The sequence below is a fragment of the Artemia franciscana genome, chromosome 8 (assembly GCF_032884065.1).
Source record: "Artemia franciscana chromosome 8, ASM3288406v1, whole genome shotgun sequence".
Taxonomy (NCBI): Eukaryota; Metazoa; Arthropoda; class Branchiopoda; order Anostraca; family Artemiidae; genus Artemia; species Artemia franciscana.
In genome coordinates this window covers 18,425,536-18,444,289 of record NC_088870.1, presented here as the reverse complement: position 1 = coordinate 18,444,289, position 18,754 = coordinate 18,425,536, and the positions used below count along the sequence as shown (strand labels likewise).

Below are 18,754 nucleotides of genomic sequence, written 5' to 3'. Positions count from 1 at the left end.
AATAAGATCTCTGAGACACGATATCCATCCAAACATCAAATTTCATTAAGATCGGATCACCAGTTGGTAAGTTAAAAATATCTCATTTTTTCTAATTTTTCCGATTCAACCGTGACCCCACTCCCCCTCAGATGGTCGAATCGGGGAGATGACAATTTTTAATTTAATCTGGTCTGGTTCCTGATCCGCCTCCCAAATTTCATCGCCCTAGTTTACCTGGAAGTGCCTAAACTAGCAAAACCGGGACCGACAGAATTTGCGATCGCTATGTGTTACTTGGTACATAGCAAGTGCCATAAAACTTCATTTAATATAAGAGGAACGGAAAATGTGAAGGAACTGCTTCCTTTATTTTAGCTACAACTAAAACACATTTGAGTAATGGGTCTTATACGATTGTAACCTGTTCTAGGGGAAGTTAAGTAATATATTCTCAAGTAGAAAAATTTGCTTCTCAAGTATCATCACTGTGTTTGTAACGAATTAGGTCCAATCCTCCAGGGGTAGATCGGAGGAGCTTCGCAGGGAGGTGGAACGCATTTACATTTTATGGCGAATATTTTTCAGTTTTGTTAAATATACAATTTTAAGATGCGACTCTTTTGAACTTTTTTCTTCGAGCAGTGTTTCATGTTTTTCCTTTTTTAGGAATTCCTGAAGAAAGAATTTAGCCACGAAAATATATATTTTTGGGCAGCCTGTGAGCGTTACAGAAGTCTTTTTGCTACATCCACTGCAAGTCAGCAAAGAACGAGGCAAGCACGTCTTATATATGATAAACACCTGGCACCTGGAGCCACGGACCCTGTTAATATTGATGGGCCAGCAAGGCAGCAAGCACAGGATGGTTTAGACCGACCGACTGTTGACTTATTTGCTCAGGTAAATTATTAATATAAAGGTTATATTTATGCATATGAAATGTAAACTCTATAAGGCACCAATTGGGCGAAATATCAGGTAAATATTTAGATTTTGGAGTTGTCTCCACACGTCTCTACGTTATTCTCATAAAATGCTTTTCTTTTTGACCTAACAAACCCCCCCCCCCCCGCCTTCCGAAAAAACAAGTTTGTGCCTATAAATCTGGAGGCGAAAATTCTTGAGGTTTTTTTTTTTTTTTTTTTTTTTTTTTTTTTTTTTTTTTTTTTTTTTTTTTTTTTTTTTTTTTTTTTCTTGACGAGTCGTTTGACTCCTGCTATTATGTTTCTAAGCTGAATGTTGCCTCTTTTCATGACTCTAAATTTTTGTTTAGACTTGTAAATGTTAAAAGTTAATGAAAATTAATGCTATTGCAATAAATATATGATATGAAATAGATCAGACCTCTGCAGCCAAAAATCATAGCTGAAAAATCCTGCAGACTGGGAAAAAATTACTTTCTTGGGGAACGGGAAAATATTGCTCAATGTATTAGCCGTAAACCAATGTCCTCTGAACAAAACTTGTGGACGAGATATACCTTAAGCCAAGTTATTACTGCACTCCTCTATTCTCCGTGTCATTTTCTGGCCATTGGCTAGCTTCCTTGCGCAACCAATAAAAACTAGAGGACCCTTGAATAAGTTATATATATAAGTCATTACCTGCTCTTAACTAAAAACGTCTTTAAGTGGACTAGGTTCTCAATATGATAATATTGATTCAAATAATATTGATCAGGTAGAACAGTATGATATTTAACGAAAAGATTTTCATGAAGCAAAATGCCTAGGACTCAAACGTAACGTCTCTTTCAGTGGGTCAAGCATGGACCATAACCTGGATATTGCAAAAAAAAAAGAATGAAAAACTAAGGTTTGTCGCTTTAAAATGGGTCTAGTGCCACTGACAGTGTAGCGATAACTGGCAAATTCAAAAAAAGCTTGATTTTATTTGATCAGAATTTGGATATTCATTTAGAATCTAATCAACTTTGGTATACCCTGAAATTAGATTCTTTCGAGTTTCAACTCTTTTATTGACTTTATAAAATAATTGGAACTACATTTGTCTGCAGGATTGGAGGGGGGTGAGTTATCATAGTAGGGTAAGAAAAAGATTAAAGAAAATAATTTGCTAGCTTGTCAAATGTACCAGAGATTTTTCTTGTATTCTGGTGTTAGGGGTTACGGGGTTTCGAATACGGCTCTAGTTTACTGGGAACCAAAATGCCAGTGATATAGGGTGTATTGGTCTTGTTGCCGGATAACTTAATGATTCTAATGTCAAAATAAAAGAGAATCATCCTTCCGAAGTAAAACTAAGTAGGGTACTCATAGAAGAATTCAAGAATCATTTAATTGAGTTGCTTTGAGCATGTAAAATAATCAAAAATCTGGTTTTTGTTTTTAGGCAGGGGTATAGGCAGAAGATGCGCTATTCTTCTTAGTATGCTGCAAGAACTCTTTATAATACATTTATTTATGTTTTCTCCTACATTTTTGGGTGTTACAATATTCGAATGAAAAAAATATCCCTAGAAAATATTGAAGTCGCCATTAATAATTTGATATTTAAGTCTCCAGTGTATGTGTTTATTGTTGATGCTTTCATGTATTTTAGCTTACTATTCCTTTGATCCTTCTGATGTAGGATTTAAACACTAATAATCGTACTTCCTCCATTTGAAGTTATATTGAGATAATGAATAATTTAACGTCTATTCCTTATTTTAATAGACGTTTTTAAAGAAAGCTGATTGTTTTGTGTTTGTGCGTATAATATTTGTGGGACGAACGGTGATCTATTTGTGATTATTTGCTGGGTTCTATCCCATGTTGGTTCCTTTTATGTGCTCCAATCGTCGTAGGTAATTTCATAGAGATAATCAGCTTTATTATGATAAATAAGAAGTTATTACTTACTTTGCATATAACATTTAAGATTAATGTATCCAAGAGTGATAGAAAGTAAAAAAAAAGAATTGTGTTTATCGTATAGTATCATGCGGTATATAATATCCATTATCATAATGTGATCAGCTCCAACATTTATTCAATGTCCATACCTGAAAAAAACTGGGAGAGAGGTGGGGTATCACATAAAATGTAGTCTAAAGACTTTTCCCTGGAAATTTCTAAGAAGGTATGTCGAAACGTATGAAACGGTCAATATTTTTCCTAAGAGACCCTGCCAATAGTTTTGGACCTCTTTCCTCTTGAAACTCTCTTCTGATCCTTCCCTGATCTCTAGGTTTGGAGAGTATACAATTTATGTTTGTTGGCTTAATTGTACTTTTTAGGATGCTTCTTCTACTTTTTAAACAAGGTGCATGTCCCAACACAGACCAAGCCTCTAGGGTAGATGCTGGTTGGTTCAGTAAAAGTGAGTTTTTAAACAGAAGTATCCATATTTCTATAACTTATCCGGTGGTTCTCTCAAAGCCCCCACCCCACTAATTTGCACGTTTTTTTATAAAAGTATGACTAAATTGCTGTGATCCTTCGCCAGAAAGCCAGGACTTACAGTTTAAAAGTATTACTCAAGTGTAAAGGATTTGGATAATATTATAAATTTTCAAAGTTCTTACCTAAACTTAAAAATATTTTAAAATAAAACATCCGAACTTAAGAAAATTAAGACATTGGTAAATTGTATGGTATATTTTTTAGCTTTAAAACTTTCTTTTTGTGTGTGTGTGTTCAATTGGCCTACTGGTCCATATGAGTACAAAGCCGAATTTATTCCCAGTGGTCGTCCTTATTTTGTATATAAAGAAGGATTTAATTCTATCGAAGAAAATCCGCTGGTTGCAAAAGCGATTGCTAGTAGTCTGGTCAGCTAGTAGAACAGTTACGGGAAAAACTTATAAAATTAAACTGAATATTTGGTATATAATGATATTAATTGCTTAAAGCTCACCAGCTCAAGATTTTGTTTCACTCAAGGCAGAATTTAAAGCTTTGACGCTTCAACGCCTAAGCATTTTTGCCGCTCCGTTTTTGCAATGTTTTCGGGGAAATCCTCAAAACTTCGAGGATGGTGAAAGCTGCAGAGCCTAGTGGGTCTATTGGTAAATCCTGGCCTGGTTTCACTGCAATTTTCATTTTGTTTTCAATGTTGTAATAAGTACAAAAGAAAGTATTTGTAAATATAATTCGTCTTAGTATAGCGTCAATCACGCAGTAGGCCTTATGCTTTTACCGTTAGGAAAACAGGAAGAAGCCAAACTCTTGTTTTTAATGAAGAATATAGGTGTCTTGAACAGTTATGGAAAGAGCTAGTAAAATTAAACTGAATTCCCACGTTTTTTCGAATAGAAAATCGTTTATAAGTTTTTTTGACGGGGGGGGGGGGTGGTGGCCGGTCATGGAGGGAGGGCCAGGGGTCATTTCCCATGATTTACCATTGATATATATTTGGGGGGGCCATAGAGAACCAGGAGTCAGCTCCCATAAGATTCGGAATAAATTGTCGACAGTAATTTTTTTTTTTTTTTGAGTGGGGATTGGGGCCGGGCTTATCTGATCTTTGAACTATTTTAAAAACTCACATAAAAACCTTATATATCCCCAGGGAATAACATACAACACTTACTCCCGGGCTCTAGGGGCGTCTGTTGAGCTTGGAGTTTTTGTTATCTGATCTTTTGACTTATTTTAACAAAATGTCTGTCTCAAAAATTCGGTCGGATAGATTTGGGGTAAAGAGGGCAGGGAATTATTTGTCCTCTGATCCCTTTTGACTTTTAAAAAGGGAACTTCAACTTTCAATGTCCAATGAAATGAGCCTCCATCGAAGTCTCTACGACCATTCCTTCCATAAAAACCGTATTTGTCCCCGGGGCATAATTTACAACACTTGCCCCCGGATTCTGGGGGGTTGTGTAAGCCCCAGAGTTTTTATTATATGATCTTGGTCTGAAAGTCAAGACTGCGATGTCATGAAAATTAATAGAACTGGTATCGTTCTGTTTCTCCATGAAAATGTTTTTTCAACAGTTTCCGTATATACAAATTGTTTGAACTAAAAAGGAAGGTGTGTGGCTGCCATCCTTCTCCTCATTCCAGAAGAAATGTTTTGCCCTTGTTGAGGCACCTTCGTGGCAGAGTAGGGAGCTGGGTCTTGATCAGGGAAAAGAATGGTACCCCTAGCTTGAAGAATAATCAAAACATAATTTGCCTGCTGTATACTAAAATAAAGACCTTTTATCCAACTACACTCTATAATCTTAGCAAATCTTGTTCATTTAAGTCCTTGAACCAAATATTATCCTTGCGAAAAACTTCCAAAACTTGACTTGTATTCTCCTGCAGAATTAAACAAATGTCTTTAGTTTTGGAACGATTTGTTTTTTATAATAAGCCCGTTGTGGAACATTTTTTATATATAGATAAGTGTAATAATTAACTAATTTTGTATTTTTTTAAGGCCCAGAAACAAGTTTACAATTTGATGAAATTCGACTGTTATCCCCGGTTTTTAAAGTCGGCCTTGTTCCGAGAAGTCATGCAAGCTGATGAATGTGGAAAGCCAATACCATTCCCTGGTGACAGTTCAATGGATACTGACCTTCGTCTACAATTTTCAACAGAGGAAGATGAAAATAGGAACTCCCATGATCATAAGGCAGAGGTGACTATGATAGCAAATTATAACACTTTCAGGAAAGATGAATTAAAGAAAAAGACGAGGAGATATTTATTTTCACTGGAATATATTTTCAAACAGTTCGTGGTAATGAACTGTAAGGAAGGAGCGACCCCGCTCAATAGTAACCGAAACTCTAAAAAAATGGAATTTTAATACAATAGATATTATCAAAAGAATTGGATTTTTATGCTGAATTTCAAATGTACAAGTTTCATCAAGTTTAGTCTTACCCATCAAAAGTTACGAGCCTGAGAAAATTTGTCTTATCTTCGAAACAAGGGAAAAACACCCCCTTTAAAGTCATAGAATCTTAATGAAAACTATACCATCAGATTCAGCGTATCAAAGAACCCTACTGTAGAGGTTTCAAGCTTCTATCTGCAAAGAAGAAAGATCACGGATGCTTTTTTTTAGGGGTGATAGAATCGACCCCGTGGTCCTAGAATATCGCGAGACTGCTCATTCGAACGGAAATTAAAAGTTATAGTGCCCTTTTTAAGTGACCAAAAGAATTAGAGGGCAGTTAGGCCCCCTCTCATGCTCATTTTTTTCCAAAGTCACCGGATCAAAATTTTGAGATAGCCATTTTGTTCAGGATAGCTAAAAAATCTAATAACTAGGATCTTTTAGGATTATTTAATCCCCCACAGTCCCCAGGGGTAGGGCTGCAAGTTGTGAACTTTGCCCATTGTTTACATAATATTGGCTATTGGAAAGTATACAGATATTTTCAGGGGGGACTTTTCTGGTGGAGGGGTCAGGGGGAGAAGGCTACGTAGGAGGATCTTTCCTTGCAGAAATGTTTCATGGGGGAAAGGGAATTTTCAATGAAGGGGCTGTCGGATTTCCCAGTATTATTTTAAAAATTGATCAGAAATTAAATATAAAAAACCAGTTTTTTTCAACGGAAAGTAAGGAGCAACATTAAAACTTAAAACGAACAGAAAATATTACGTATATGAGGGGATTACCTCTCCTCTATAGCTTGCTCTTTATGCTAGTTTTTAACTTTTAAAAGAGGTTATTATTCTAATTAAAACAGTCTGTGTGATTCAGGAGTAATTTTCAAATAACTGGAACAACATTCAAACTTAGGCTATTATAAAGATATTACTAGTTTAAAAAAAAAGTAAAATTAATTTGCAAATTCTGTTTTAGTTATTCATGTACGGTGAGCAATCTTCAAAACTTGCATTAATTCAAAATCATTTTGAAATTAAATTTTAAAAAACAAGTTTTTTTAACTGAAAGTAAGGAGCGACATCAAAACTTAAAACGAATAAAATTATTCCATATATTAAAGGGCCTGTTCCTTCCTCAACGCCCCACTCTTGACGATAAAGTCTCTTACTGTTCTAAAAAGTATAGTTGTGAGAAAGACTCAAACTTTAGCGTAAAGAGCGGGGTGTTAAGGAGGAGACAGTCCCTTTCATCTACCGAATAGTTTCTATTCGTTTTAAGTTTTAATGTCGCTCCTTACTTTGAGTTAGAAAAACTTGTTTTGTTTTTATTTAATTGTTGAATCTGCCTCAAAACAGTCTCGGTCATCTTGGATATTCTTGGAATATTCTAGACTGAATGGTGGAAATATGTCACTCAATATTCCACTGATGCCAGTTTGCAACATTCATTTTAACTGAGTTAACTTTAAAGTTATTTTTTTTTACGGTTTGGGCTAATTCTTATAAATACTTAAATACCAAAGATGGTTCTTCCGAGCCCTTTTGGTGGAAATTATCACGACATGGAATGATAATTATAGAAGACGACCCGACCAATTTTTTCTTAAGCAAACAGGGCAAAAGATTGTGTAGCTATAAAAAACAATATATATATATATATATATATATATATATATATATATATATATATATATTATATATATATATATATATATATATATATATATATATATATATAGTGATTTGCTACTCCTGATAGTGATCAGGTTTATTGTTCAGGTTGCAGTTGCGATTGTAGAGCCATGCGCCACCTCGTCTATCAGATGGTGCTCAAATTCCTAGTGGTAGAACTAAAATCGTAGTTTCTAATCGCTGCCAGATTTAATTGAGAATCAATAAGCTCTGATTTAGTATGCTACAACTGTGAGATTAATAAAGCTTCTCTCTCTCTCTCTCTCTCTCTCTTTCTCTCTCTCTCTCTCTCTCTCTCTCTCTCTCTCTCTCTCTCTCTCTCTCTCTCTCTCTCTCTCTCTCTCTCTCTCTCTCTCTCTCTCTCTCTCTCTCTCTCTCTCTCTCTCTCTCTCTCTCTCTCTCTCTCTCTCTCTCTCTCTCTCTCTCTCTCTCTCTCTCTCTCTCTCTCTCTCTCTCTCTCTCTCTCTCTCTCTCTCCTCTCTCTCTCTCTTCTCTCTCTCTCTCTCTCTCGCCATTTGTTTCTATCTCTGTAAAACAATTTTTACTACACTTATTTTTTTTTATTATTCTTAAAGCTCAAGAAAAGTGATAGTGATGCTGGTGAACGCCGTCGAAGATCGTTGATACATTGGGTTAAGCGGGATCGAAGTCGAGCCAAATCCAGAGAAAGAAGCGAAAGCGAATCACGAAGGTTTGAGTCCTATTTCATTTGTTATTCTATGTCCTTGTTTCATTTATTTATTCTATGCTTGCTAATTTCTTTACTTTATTTTATTATGTGGTATATCTTTGTTAAGAATTTGTTAGTAGACACATGTCTCTCTTTACGAAGTATCCGAGGATTCAGAAAACTTTTGAGGGAATCAAAAAAGAACCGCAAAAATTTGGATATTGGTATTTGAAACAAGTTTATGGACTATGTTGCTTTTGTTACTGACTGACCGTACCTCAAACCGTATGCTGTACGAAAATAGTGGTTCAGTCTCGCTTTCTGGAGCTATAATGAGAGAAAGATTGAAATGACTAGAGCACGTTCTGGGCACAAAGGATGACGGATTGCCAAAGAAAGTCCTTTTAGGCTAACTGTGTAGTGCTAAGCGAAAAGCAAGTTGTCCTCCATTGGAGTGGGAGGATGTCGTAAGTAGAGATTTAAGAGAAATTAGAACTTCCTGGGAGGGTATACAGAGGGAGGCATTGGAATGATTGGGATGGAGGAGGAGCGTGCGTTGCTGCGTTGGCACCAGATTGCTTGGTGCTGCGGTGAGTTGTTAGTAGTAATAGTTGCTTCTATAATATTCCTAAAGGTCACACCTGACAATAAAATGATGAAAGGTGGAAAACATTTAACAAATGTTCCTCAGCCTTTTGGAGTACCGACGTTTCACAGCTGTACGTGACTACTATCACCACCGTGGTTTCAAATATTCTAAAATTAGTTTACAGACTTATATTTCTTGTCTAACAAACTTTTAAAGTGTGATAAACCACCCTGTGCCATAGCTATTCTATTCTTTACATCTTCGCTGCATCTACAATCTTTACTAATAATACTACATTTATTTCTAATCTAAGTGATTAGATTAATAATATTTACTAATAATATATCATTTAGTTCTAATCGAAGTGATTCAGCCTTTTAACATTAATTTTCTTTTCAATTCACTTTAAAGCCTATTTTTGTACTGTAAACTCACAAACCTCCAAAAATTCATACCTTTTCATAACGATTTTCAAATTGAACACTAATCATCATCTGCATAATCTAAGTCTAGAAAAGCTTCACCTTGGCATTTGATTTTATGTTCCCCCATAGTCTTTGTCGTGTTTCTTAGGAAAAAGTCAATAAAATTAGTGCACATAAACGGAGATAGGACGCAATGTCGCTTAACTCCTGATTTCATGCTAGATCAACTGCAAAACCTCACTTCCTACCTTAACTGCGGCAATATCGTTCTCCTACAAAGCACTAACCACTTTAATATACGTATCTGATATGCCATACAAAAACAGGACATTCATCGAAGCTTTATTATCAGCTGAATCAAATACCTGTTCATATTCCTTAAAACTGAGACTAAATGGGTCTTATTATTCAAACATTTTTCAGTTACAGATCTAAAAATGAAAGTTTGGTCAACGCATCCTCTCCCCATCCTAAAACCACACTGTTTTTCTGTCTAAAATTATTCTATTGCATCTCTTAGTCTAGTGAGTATCGTCGTGCTAAGGCCTCTACTTCATACAGAATTCAAGCCAATGCCTCTGTAACTACCTCAGTCACTCGCGTTACCTTCTTTTTGAAGGGGATACGTTAAAGTTTTTCTAAAATCACTAGTTACTTCCCTCTTTTCAAAAGCCATTGTCGTAACCTTCAGTTATTATCTCCTATCCTTGCAACCGCCACAGTGAAGCGTAACCTCGGGGGGGGGGGGGAGTCCTTCTCCCATATAAGCGTTAAAGAGTAAGCTAAAATAAGCTACTGGGCTCATACCCCAATGATTGAGCGATCTCTCTTTAAATGATTAAGTGGTTATGCCTATTTTTTTCTTATATTCTTATAGTGTCTTCCCACTCCTGATTAGGTCTGTGGCTTAGAATGGAAATAAATTCTTTAAGCTTTATCCCTATCATAATTGAAGAAAAAAGGAAAATTTATTTACCGCACAACTAGCTCTTGAAACCTTATTATTTGCTAAATCTTAGTAGTGTCTCCAACACCTTACAAAATAAATATTCTTTCATTCAAAATTGTCGATTGTTTTTTTTGTTTTTTTTTTATTATTATTATTATTATTATTATTATTTTCTGGATAGTTTACCTACAACTTTGGCATAGATTAACTTATTCTCAAACGTGTTAGCTCATAATTTGTTCTTTTATTCGTACTTTAATGCTTTCTCTACATCTCTTGCTTTTCTCTACAAGTTTAAAAGCCACCAACTGTGGTAACCACTCTTGTCCATTATATATACGCAGGTTGTTTGTTTATATTCTAAATTAATTATTTTTTTTGTAGGAAAAATAAAGATCGCTTGCTTAAAACCAAGCAAACAGAGGAAGATGGGGTTTCAATCCGGTCAGATCTCACTGGAAGTCAAGTGTCATTACCAACTTGCGTCCCAAAAGACGATAAAGTTGCAACGTCACGTGAGGTGAGGCTTTCTTGTTATTTTAATTTCATAACAAACGTAAGAATGTTTAGTTTTGTGTTATACTAAATGTCTGTGATATTGTATGTTTAAAGTTTGGGGATTTTTGTTTTCATTTTTCACGAATTTATGGTGGGAGGCTCCAGTGTTAAAGCAAAAACAAGCCCTTTTTTACACTATATTTGAAATTAAATGTTTCAGCAGTTGGTGAAGGGCAATAAAAAGTTGATGTTTCATTTCACCGTAACAGCTAGCCAAGTTTTGGTGGTTTTGTTTATGTTTTCCGCTTTTAACGGATAACTATTGTGCTTTTTGTTGCAAATTGATCTTAAAAGTGTATATTAAAAAGCAAATAATCTGATTTTAGTCAGTTAAATTGGGAGCTTATATATTGAAAGTAACTTTCCCGTAATTGCTGTTCTTGAAAGCCAGGTCTTCCAATTGGTACCGTAGGTGCATTGTTAGAAAGCCTTAAATTGTTATACAAGTGTTTTTACTCATCTCACGAAAAACGGTCTTTTGCTAGTTTCTTTTTATCTTCCTAATTAAGTAAAGCCCATATAATGGTAAGTTTCTTCGCCAGTCTTTAGGACAAGTTTTCCTTCTTTTGATTCGTAAAGCTTGCTCCGTAATAATATTTTCTCCATATTTATAATTGAGATACTATCTTCAATTTTTCAAGGGATGACCCAGCTATAGAGACGACCTAGCTGTAGAGAATAATTATACTGGTTATATCAAGGTGATTAGCTTCAGATATTAATTACTTAAAAGCATAAGTTTCTGGGACAGTCAACAGTGGAGACACATACCTGAAACAATGGAAGAACAGATTGATGGCACCTCATGTCTCCTATTTCATAAAACTTTAAGAAACACTAGCATGGGCAGTCCTTATCAGGGACTGCCCATGGGGTGACCCCTATCAGACTGGTGACAGAGAAAACATACAATTTAGATGATAACTGTAACAATGTCCCTACCAAAGCCAGGTAAACTCTTGTGGTCTGATGGAATATGTTCTTCAGTGCGTGAAATTGTGTATTTCGCACTTGATTCCTTGAATATCCTATAGTTTTGATGGAAAATTTTTGATAGCGCTATCTCTTCATTCAGGATGCAATGCTTTAGGCACGCTTCTATGTGATTCCCTCGTGATACCCAAATTTTTTGAATAAAATGGTGTTGCCGAGAATCTTACCATTCTTGCCTCGGGTGTTGGCAGTTCTAGATCCGTCCTTGTCTCAAGGGACAAGGCTCAAATTTATATTAGCAATATTCATATATTTACAAGTCAAGGAAGATTATACAAAATATATAAAGAAATACGTAGAAGAAAAAGGAACTCTGTCCATTTGGCACCTGTTTCGATTTTTAAAATCTTTACTCGATTTTTTACTCGATTTTACTTTTACTTTTACTTTTTTATCTTTTTTACTTTTATCGATTTACTCGATTTTACTTTTATCGATTTACTCGATTTTATACTTTTGTCTATTTTTAGTCGCTTGTGATTCCATCTGGAAAGTTTCAAAAAGGAACTATAGCAGAAGGGGAGCAGCAAGATGAATGCAAATTGTGTAGAATTCGTTTGCCAGACGATTCCACCACTGTTGTACCTCTACAGTCGGGAGAGTCCGTGCGAAATATTGTTTCAAAACTTCTGGAAAGGCGTGGACTGAAATATACAGCGTTTGATGTTCATGTTCTGGAAACAGGAGCTGTAAGTCAGTTTGGTATTTTCAATTTTCAAACCGCTTTGATGAGTATTTGGGATTCGGAAAGTTTCATGTTCTTTGAATCTGTTAAAAAAAAGTATAGTGTGAGATTTATATTCAGGGGTGTGTCTCTTATCGCTACGTTTTTTATGTGTTTGTTGGATCATAGGAATTGAAAATAGATGCACAAGCGTTATTGATTAAACATCATAATACGTCAAAATAAATATCTCCGACAGAGAGCGTATAGCTCGCAGTGTTGGGGATAAACTAATGAACGAAACTGACAGCACTATTATTAGAAAATAGAAAATCAAAGCAAAGCAAAAAGAGAAAAAAGTTAAAAGTGCAAGGAACTCTCTTTAATTGCTTTGATGGTTATTTAAAAACGGAGGGGGAGGGGGTTGCTCTTTGAAATATAATTAAAAAAAAAACAAATTCTTAATTCATGATTGAGCAGTCTTTTTTCTGCCTTTTTTCCTTTTTTTCTCTTTTTTTTTTTTTTTTTTTTTTTTTTTTTTTTTTTTTTTTTTTTTTTTTTGTTCTTCATGGATCTTTGATGTAGCAGTGAAATTATCCAGACGACCTTTATGTCACTAAAGAATTTGAGGAGGGTCTCTTCAGAGAGCAGGGGAAAACCTAATGTATATGGAGAAAATTTTGAGAGTGTGGTGCCTAAATGCTTAGTTAGCCAAAAGGGCGTACTCACCTTGGCCTCCTTCCGAAATCCTAATATTTTACGTAGTCTTTGTTTACATTGCCTTTTTTTTTTTTTTTTTTTTTTTTGTCTTCGGTCATTTTCAGTTAATTTGTAGATTACCAGTGATTCAAAGAATTAAAATATGTTTAGTGAGGGGGAGTTTCAAATGTTGTTGCGGACCTCCGAAAGGGCTTGGCTGTATCAAATGCCTTCTAGGCTTATAGGCCTTGCTCATATAACAGAGAATTGGCTTTTTTTGCTTATTCCAAATATGTAAGTTTCGTCCAGTTTAATGTTCCCATATAAAGATACGAGCCTGAGAAAATTTATGTGATTTTCGTGGAAAGGGAGAAACACACCAAAAAGTCAAGGAATCTTAATGAAAAACGCACCATCAGATTCAGCTTATCATGTAACCCTACTGTAAAGATTTCAACCTCCTATCTGCAAAAATGTGCAATTTTGTAATTTTTTTGTCAGAAGAAAAATTACGGATGCATGTTTATTTATTCCTTTTTTATTTATTTTTTCGCCCGGGTGATCGCATCAAACTAATGGAGCAAGAATATTGAGAAATGCCTCGTTCGAACAAAAATAAAAGTTCTAGTGCCCTTTTAAAGTGACCCAACAAAAATTGGAGGGCAACTAGCCCCCCTCCCACGCTCTTTCTTCCCTGAGGCCACCCAATCCAAATTTTGAGATATTCATTTTGTTCACCATAGGTGAAAGATCAAATAACAGTGCCTTCGGAGATAACTTGACCCCCACAACCTGGAGTACTTGTTATATGAGCTGTCGGGGTTATATTTATGTGTGAGGGCCTTGCATATAAATTTCGAGAATTAAAGAGTACTCTTGGTTTTTTATAACAAAAGTCCAGAGAAAACTGTCAGGTCAGTGTTTGTTTTGTTCCTTAATTTTTTCTATTGCTCTTCAAGAGATTTAGTCTTATCAAGAGAGCTAGTGTTATTTACACAGGGTTCTGAATATATGTTTCGTTTTTTTTTTTCTATAGTTGTTTTTTTAGCTTTTTTTTTCAATAGCATGGGAGAAATATTTTGCTGATTTTTCCTTGTAAAGTATAATTCTGACGAAAAAAACTAATTTGTTATCCATATCACCGATATATTTCAAAGTGATTGATAAAGAGATAAACAACCTATGTTGCAGTATATTATCACATTCATGCTATTGAATTTTGTTCGCTAAACTTTTGGATTCAAGGAATATTTTTTCTGTGTCTTAGCGTTTTGTTCATTTCAGGAATTCCCAAGTCATTATGGTGATTGCTTGGTGTTATGTCATCTTCTACATAAGTAGAACATTTTAGTTCATATGATATTTTCGGAATAGAAAATTGCCATAACATTTCAAATCTACTCCCCATTAATAAAGACAAATAAAGGGTGATGCATACTAACAATTCCTGAATACAAAGGTTGGGACTAGAGCCCAAACTCTACTGCCGATAGAGCTCGTATTGTCTCTTGTAATCTAGAGACCCTTTTGTATTCAGATATGAAATGAGTGTTTCTAAAGGGGGGGGGGGGGGTTCCCCTAAAACAGGATGTGAATAGCAATATTACAGATTCCTTTCCACGAAAATCGCACAAATTTTCTCAGGCTCGTATCTTTATATGGGGACATTAAACTGGACGAAACTTTTATATTTGGAATAAGCAGAAAAAGCCAATTCTCTGTTATATGAGCAAGGCCTATAAGCCTAGAAGGCATTTGATACAGCCAAGCCCTTTCGGAGGTCCGCAACAACATTTGAAACTCCCCCTCACTAAACATATTTTAATAATATGATTAACTGGTAATCTACAAATTAACTGAAAATGACCGAAGACGTTAAAAAAAAAAAAAAAAAAAAAAAAAAAAAAAAAAAAAAAAAAAAAAAAAAAAAAAAAAAATCTTCCTAGCCTAAACAGGCTAGGAAGATATTGAGTTTTGGTCTAAGATTTCCCTTTTAAAAGACTTTGCTCTCCAGTTTGTTTGTTTGGTTTTTTTTTTTTTTTTTTTTTTTTTTTTTTTTTTTTTTTTTTTTTTTTTTTTTTTTTTTTTTTTAAAGATAGCTAATCCCTTCCCCTTCAACTCATGTCCCTGATTTGTGTACAATTTAGGAGCTTCATTTTTTTTTTTTACCTTTTTTTAGATGGTTGATGTGACATATGATTCATCAGTATTGGGTTGCAAAGAAGTGCGAGTAGAGCAAAGGAGCTTAGTTCACGTTGATTTGCCTGGCGGCAAAAATATTAGCATCAAAGCGAAGCCCGAACGAATTCTTTCAGATCTTTTAAAGTCTGTTCTTCACAAATATGGTTTGAAATTAGACTTGGTTACTATTGCAAGGATTTCTAATAAAGAGCTGGTGAATATGAAGCTTCCAGTTTCTAGCCTAGATGGACAGAGAATCTATGTTCAAACCAAGGATTTAACCAAAGGTAAGCCTTTTTTTTTTCTGAAGTGGATTTAGCTGTTATATATTTTCCAGATTTAATTACGACAGCTACTGTATTCAGGACATGTTCTTGCTTTTAATTTTTCATTTGTGAAAATTGTTTTTATGCTATGTTTGGAGACAATACAAAAAGCAAGTTTTTTTTTTATCTTCGATTGATAATATTAATACATACAAATATGTTTTGTTTCATATGATAGATCGTGAATGAAAATGTTGCTCCTAGGAAATACTAAGACAATTCAGAATCAGATCATTTGCTGGAAAAAAGATAAGAAAATTAAAACCCTAAAGTCGTGACTTAACAATGGTATATAGAAAGACCCCCTCCCCACTAGAATAGGAGAATGTACTTAAACATAAAAATCTTGGTATCTAGTGATATTAAGTATTCTTCTAAAGCAAGTCTTTTTTTTTTCAAACATAGGTAGAGAACAGTATAACTTCAAACCAATAATAATCTATCGTATATATGAGGAATCTACTTCCCTTCCAAGTTTCCCAATATTTCGCGCTAAATTTTAATGTTCTTTAATGAAAGAACTATTGCTGTCAGTGTCAATAGTATGTTGACTCTTTGTAGTAAAGAGCAGGGGATAAGAGGAGTAGCAGCCCTCCTTGTATTTTGGATAATCTAAATCCTTTTTAAGTTTTAATATTGCTCTTTACTTCTATTTGTAAAAAACTTCGATTTAATTTATATCTATCTTTAATATCATGCGAAAGCAAAGGATGGCTGGCCTCCAACCCCCCATTGCACTTCCTGGCTGAAGGGCCAAGAAACGGAGATCAGCACCGCCGGTACGGACTGTAAAGTCTAATGCCGTATCCTTTACCTTAATATCATGCTCAGTGTTATTCTAAGTATGAGGATGACTTATCTCTCCTTCGTATGTCAACCCCGCGCTCTTTATGCTAAAAAGTGGCTTAACTTGTGCATAGTAATTCCTCAAAATTGATCAGGAAAAAAAGTCTCACCGTAGAAAAACTATATTAGAAATTCCTCCCCCACCCAACCCAAAAAATACCCTGAAACAAATTGCCTAAATATATTTATTGGAGGGGAATCTGAACTGTGAAAAAGGAATTTCCTGATTGTATTATTCACGTCTTCAGATTGAATATCAAGTCTTTGGTTGAATATCAGGCAGTAATTTTCATCAAGATTATACTCCTTCTTGGGAACATTTTGGTCCTTTTTCAAAAATTATGCAAATTTCGTTTTGATTTAATTTTCCTTTGGTAGGAATTAGTTAAATTTAAAATTGACGAATTTTACTCGTTTGGAATTAGCATGAGAAACAGATATTATTTGTATATAAATATACATATATTGTTGCCAAACTTTCTTCTCTTTAAGGATATTAGTTTTGGATATTAGTTATTAGCATTGAAATGGGTCTATCTTTTCTTATCATTCGTTATCATGAGCGGATTGATAACGGAATTTTCCGAATAACCTTTTCCTTATGCCCTTCAAAGGTATTCGACAAATTTATTCGACATCAAAAAGTTTGAAGTTGTTTGTACTATATTTTACTCTCATATAATTCAACTTCAGTCATCATTTAGAAGATACATAAGGCAAATAAAAAAAGGAAAAGTTTGACCATTTAAAGAGACATAGCCTCCTTTACGGCTTTGTGTGTTGATTTCCTTTTAAAAAAAATTACATGTAAACACGGTTCAAATAAACACAAAAAAAAAACTCAAAGAATTACGTCTATTATTCTTTAACATGTGGGTTGGTCTCTGTAGAATCTGTGTTTAACATCTGTGTAGGAATTACTACGACTGGACAGTTTTTTTTAGACAGCTGAAATGTCCATGGCATGGTATATGCTAAAAAATAAATAAAAGCCTACTCGGCAGATATCTTACGGAATGTTTTTTCGTGAAAAATTTCAATTAGTTTCTATCCGAACACTTTAAAAAAAATATATTAAAGTCGATGCAGTGTTACCTAAAAATATATAAATTTTAATTGCCCGAAAGTTGATGGTCTCATTGAACTTTCTACTAGCCACCACTCTAAACCCTGAAAACCAGCCGATAACTAATGATAATTTATTGATAACTTATGTTAAAAAAATATTAATTACAAATGCTTATGAAATGCTAATATGGACGGTACATTCTCGACCATCGGATCAAGCTACTCAATTGAGAAAACAGCTAGTTATGCGAATTGTACGATGCGTCAAGTGTTACAGATATAGGTTTTCACAAACACTATGGTAAAAAGTCGTATATTTCGTAGAACCAGTGAATGATATCAATTCCCGTTGAATTTAGCACGTTAACCAACCCCGTTAATTTATCGCTAGTTGTACGAATTTTTTCTGTTCCTAGAGATTGTTCTTCCATTAAAGATTTGATTTCTATTATTATATCGTACCTTTTTGGCTGCTTAAGTAGACTTTCTAGAAATTATTTTAATCTAGTCTTAGTATGCATTTTTCATGATTAAAGGTGAAAATTAACATTTTACATCCCTCAGAAATTTTTATTTAAAAGCCATTGAAAAAGTTGAAAATAGATTCAATAATTTTAGCCAAAATGGATTACTGGAGATACCCATGATGATGTGACTATTGTGATGTCTAACTTGGTTTTTATGGCACTTGGTATTAACCAAGTGACAATTAACCAAGGCCCGTTAATTCGAAAAAAAAAAGAAAAATTGAAGTATTTTTAACTTACGAACGGTTGATCAGATCTTAATGAAATTTGATGTTTGGAAGAAACCTAAAACTTGGAGAACACTTAGAGGGGAGGAATCGGGATGAAACTTGGAGGGGAAAAATATGTACAAGTCCAAGATACATGATTGACATAACCGGAACGGATCCGCTCTCTTTGGGTAGTTGGGGGGGGGGGGGTTAATTATGAAAAAATAGAAAAAATGAGGTATTTTTAACTTACGAACGGGTGATCGGATCTCAATGAAATTTGATATTTAGAAGGATATCGTGTCTCAGAGCTCTTATTTTAAATCCCGACCGGATCTGGTGACATGGGGGGGGGGGGGTTGGTAGGGGGAACCTAAAACTTGGAAAACACTTAGAGTGGAGGGATCGGGATAAAACTTGGTGGGAAAAATAAGCACAAGTCCTAGATATATGATTGACATAACCGGAACGGATCCGCTCTCTTTGGAGTAGTTGGGGGGGTTAATTCTGAAAAATTAGAAAAAATGAGGTATTTTTAACTTAAGAACGGGTGTTCGGATCTCAATGAAATTTGATATTTAGAAGGATATCGTGTCTCAAAG

General features: G+C 34.7%; 1 protein-coding gene across 2 annotated transcripts in view; it reads left to right on the top strand.

The window, feature by feature from the left end:
• Positions 1-18,754, top strand: part of LOC136030087 (regulator of G-protein signaling loco-like) — a 95,522-nt gene that overhangs the window by 68,301 nt on the left and 8,467 nt on the right. For both annotated transcript variants that reach the window (XM_065708751.1, XM_065708750.1), the window contains exons 5-10: positions 649-882; positions 5,353-5,556; positions 8,024-8,139; positions 10,466-10,601; positions 12,103-12,321; positions 15,175-15,463. In XM_065708751.1, coding sequence (XP_065564823.1) covers positions 649-882; positions 5,353-5,556; positions 8,024-8,139; positions 10,466-10,601; positions 12,103-12,321; positions 15,175-15,463 — 1,198 coding nt within the window. The remainder of the gene's footprint in view (positions 1-648; positions 883-5,352; positions 5,557-8,023; positions 8,140-10,465; positions 10,602-12,102; positions 12,322-15,174; positions 15,464-18,754) is intronic.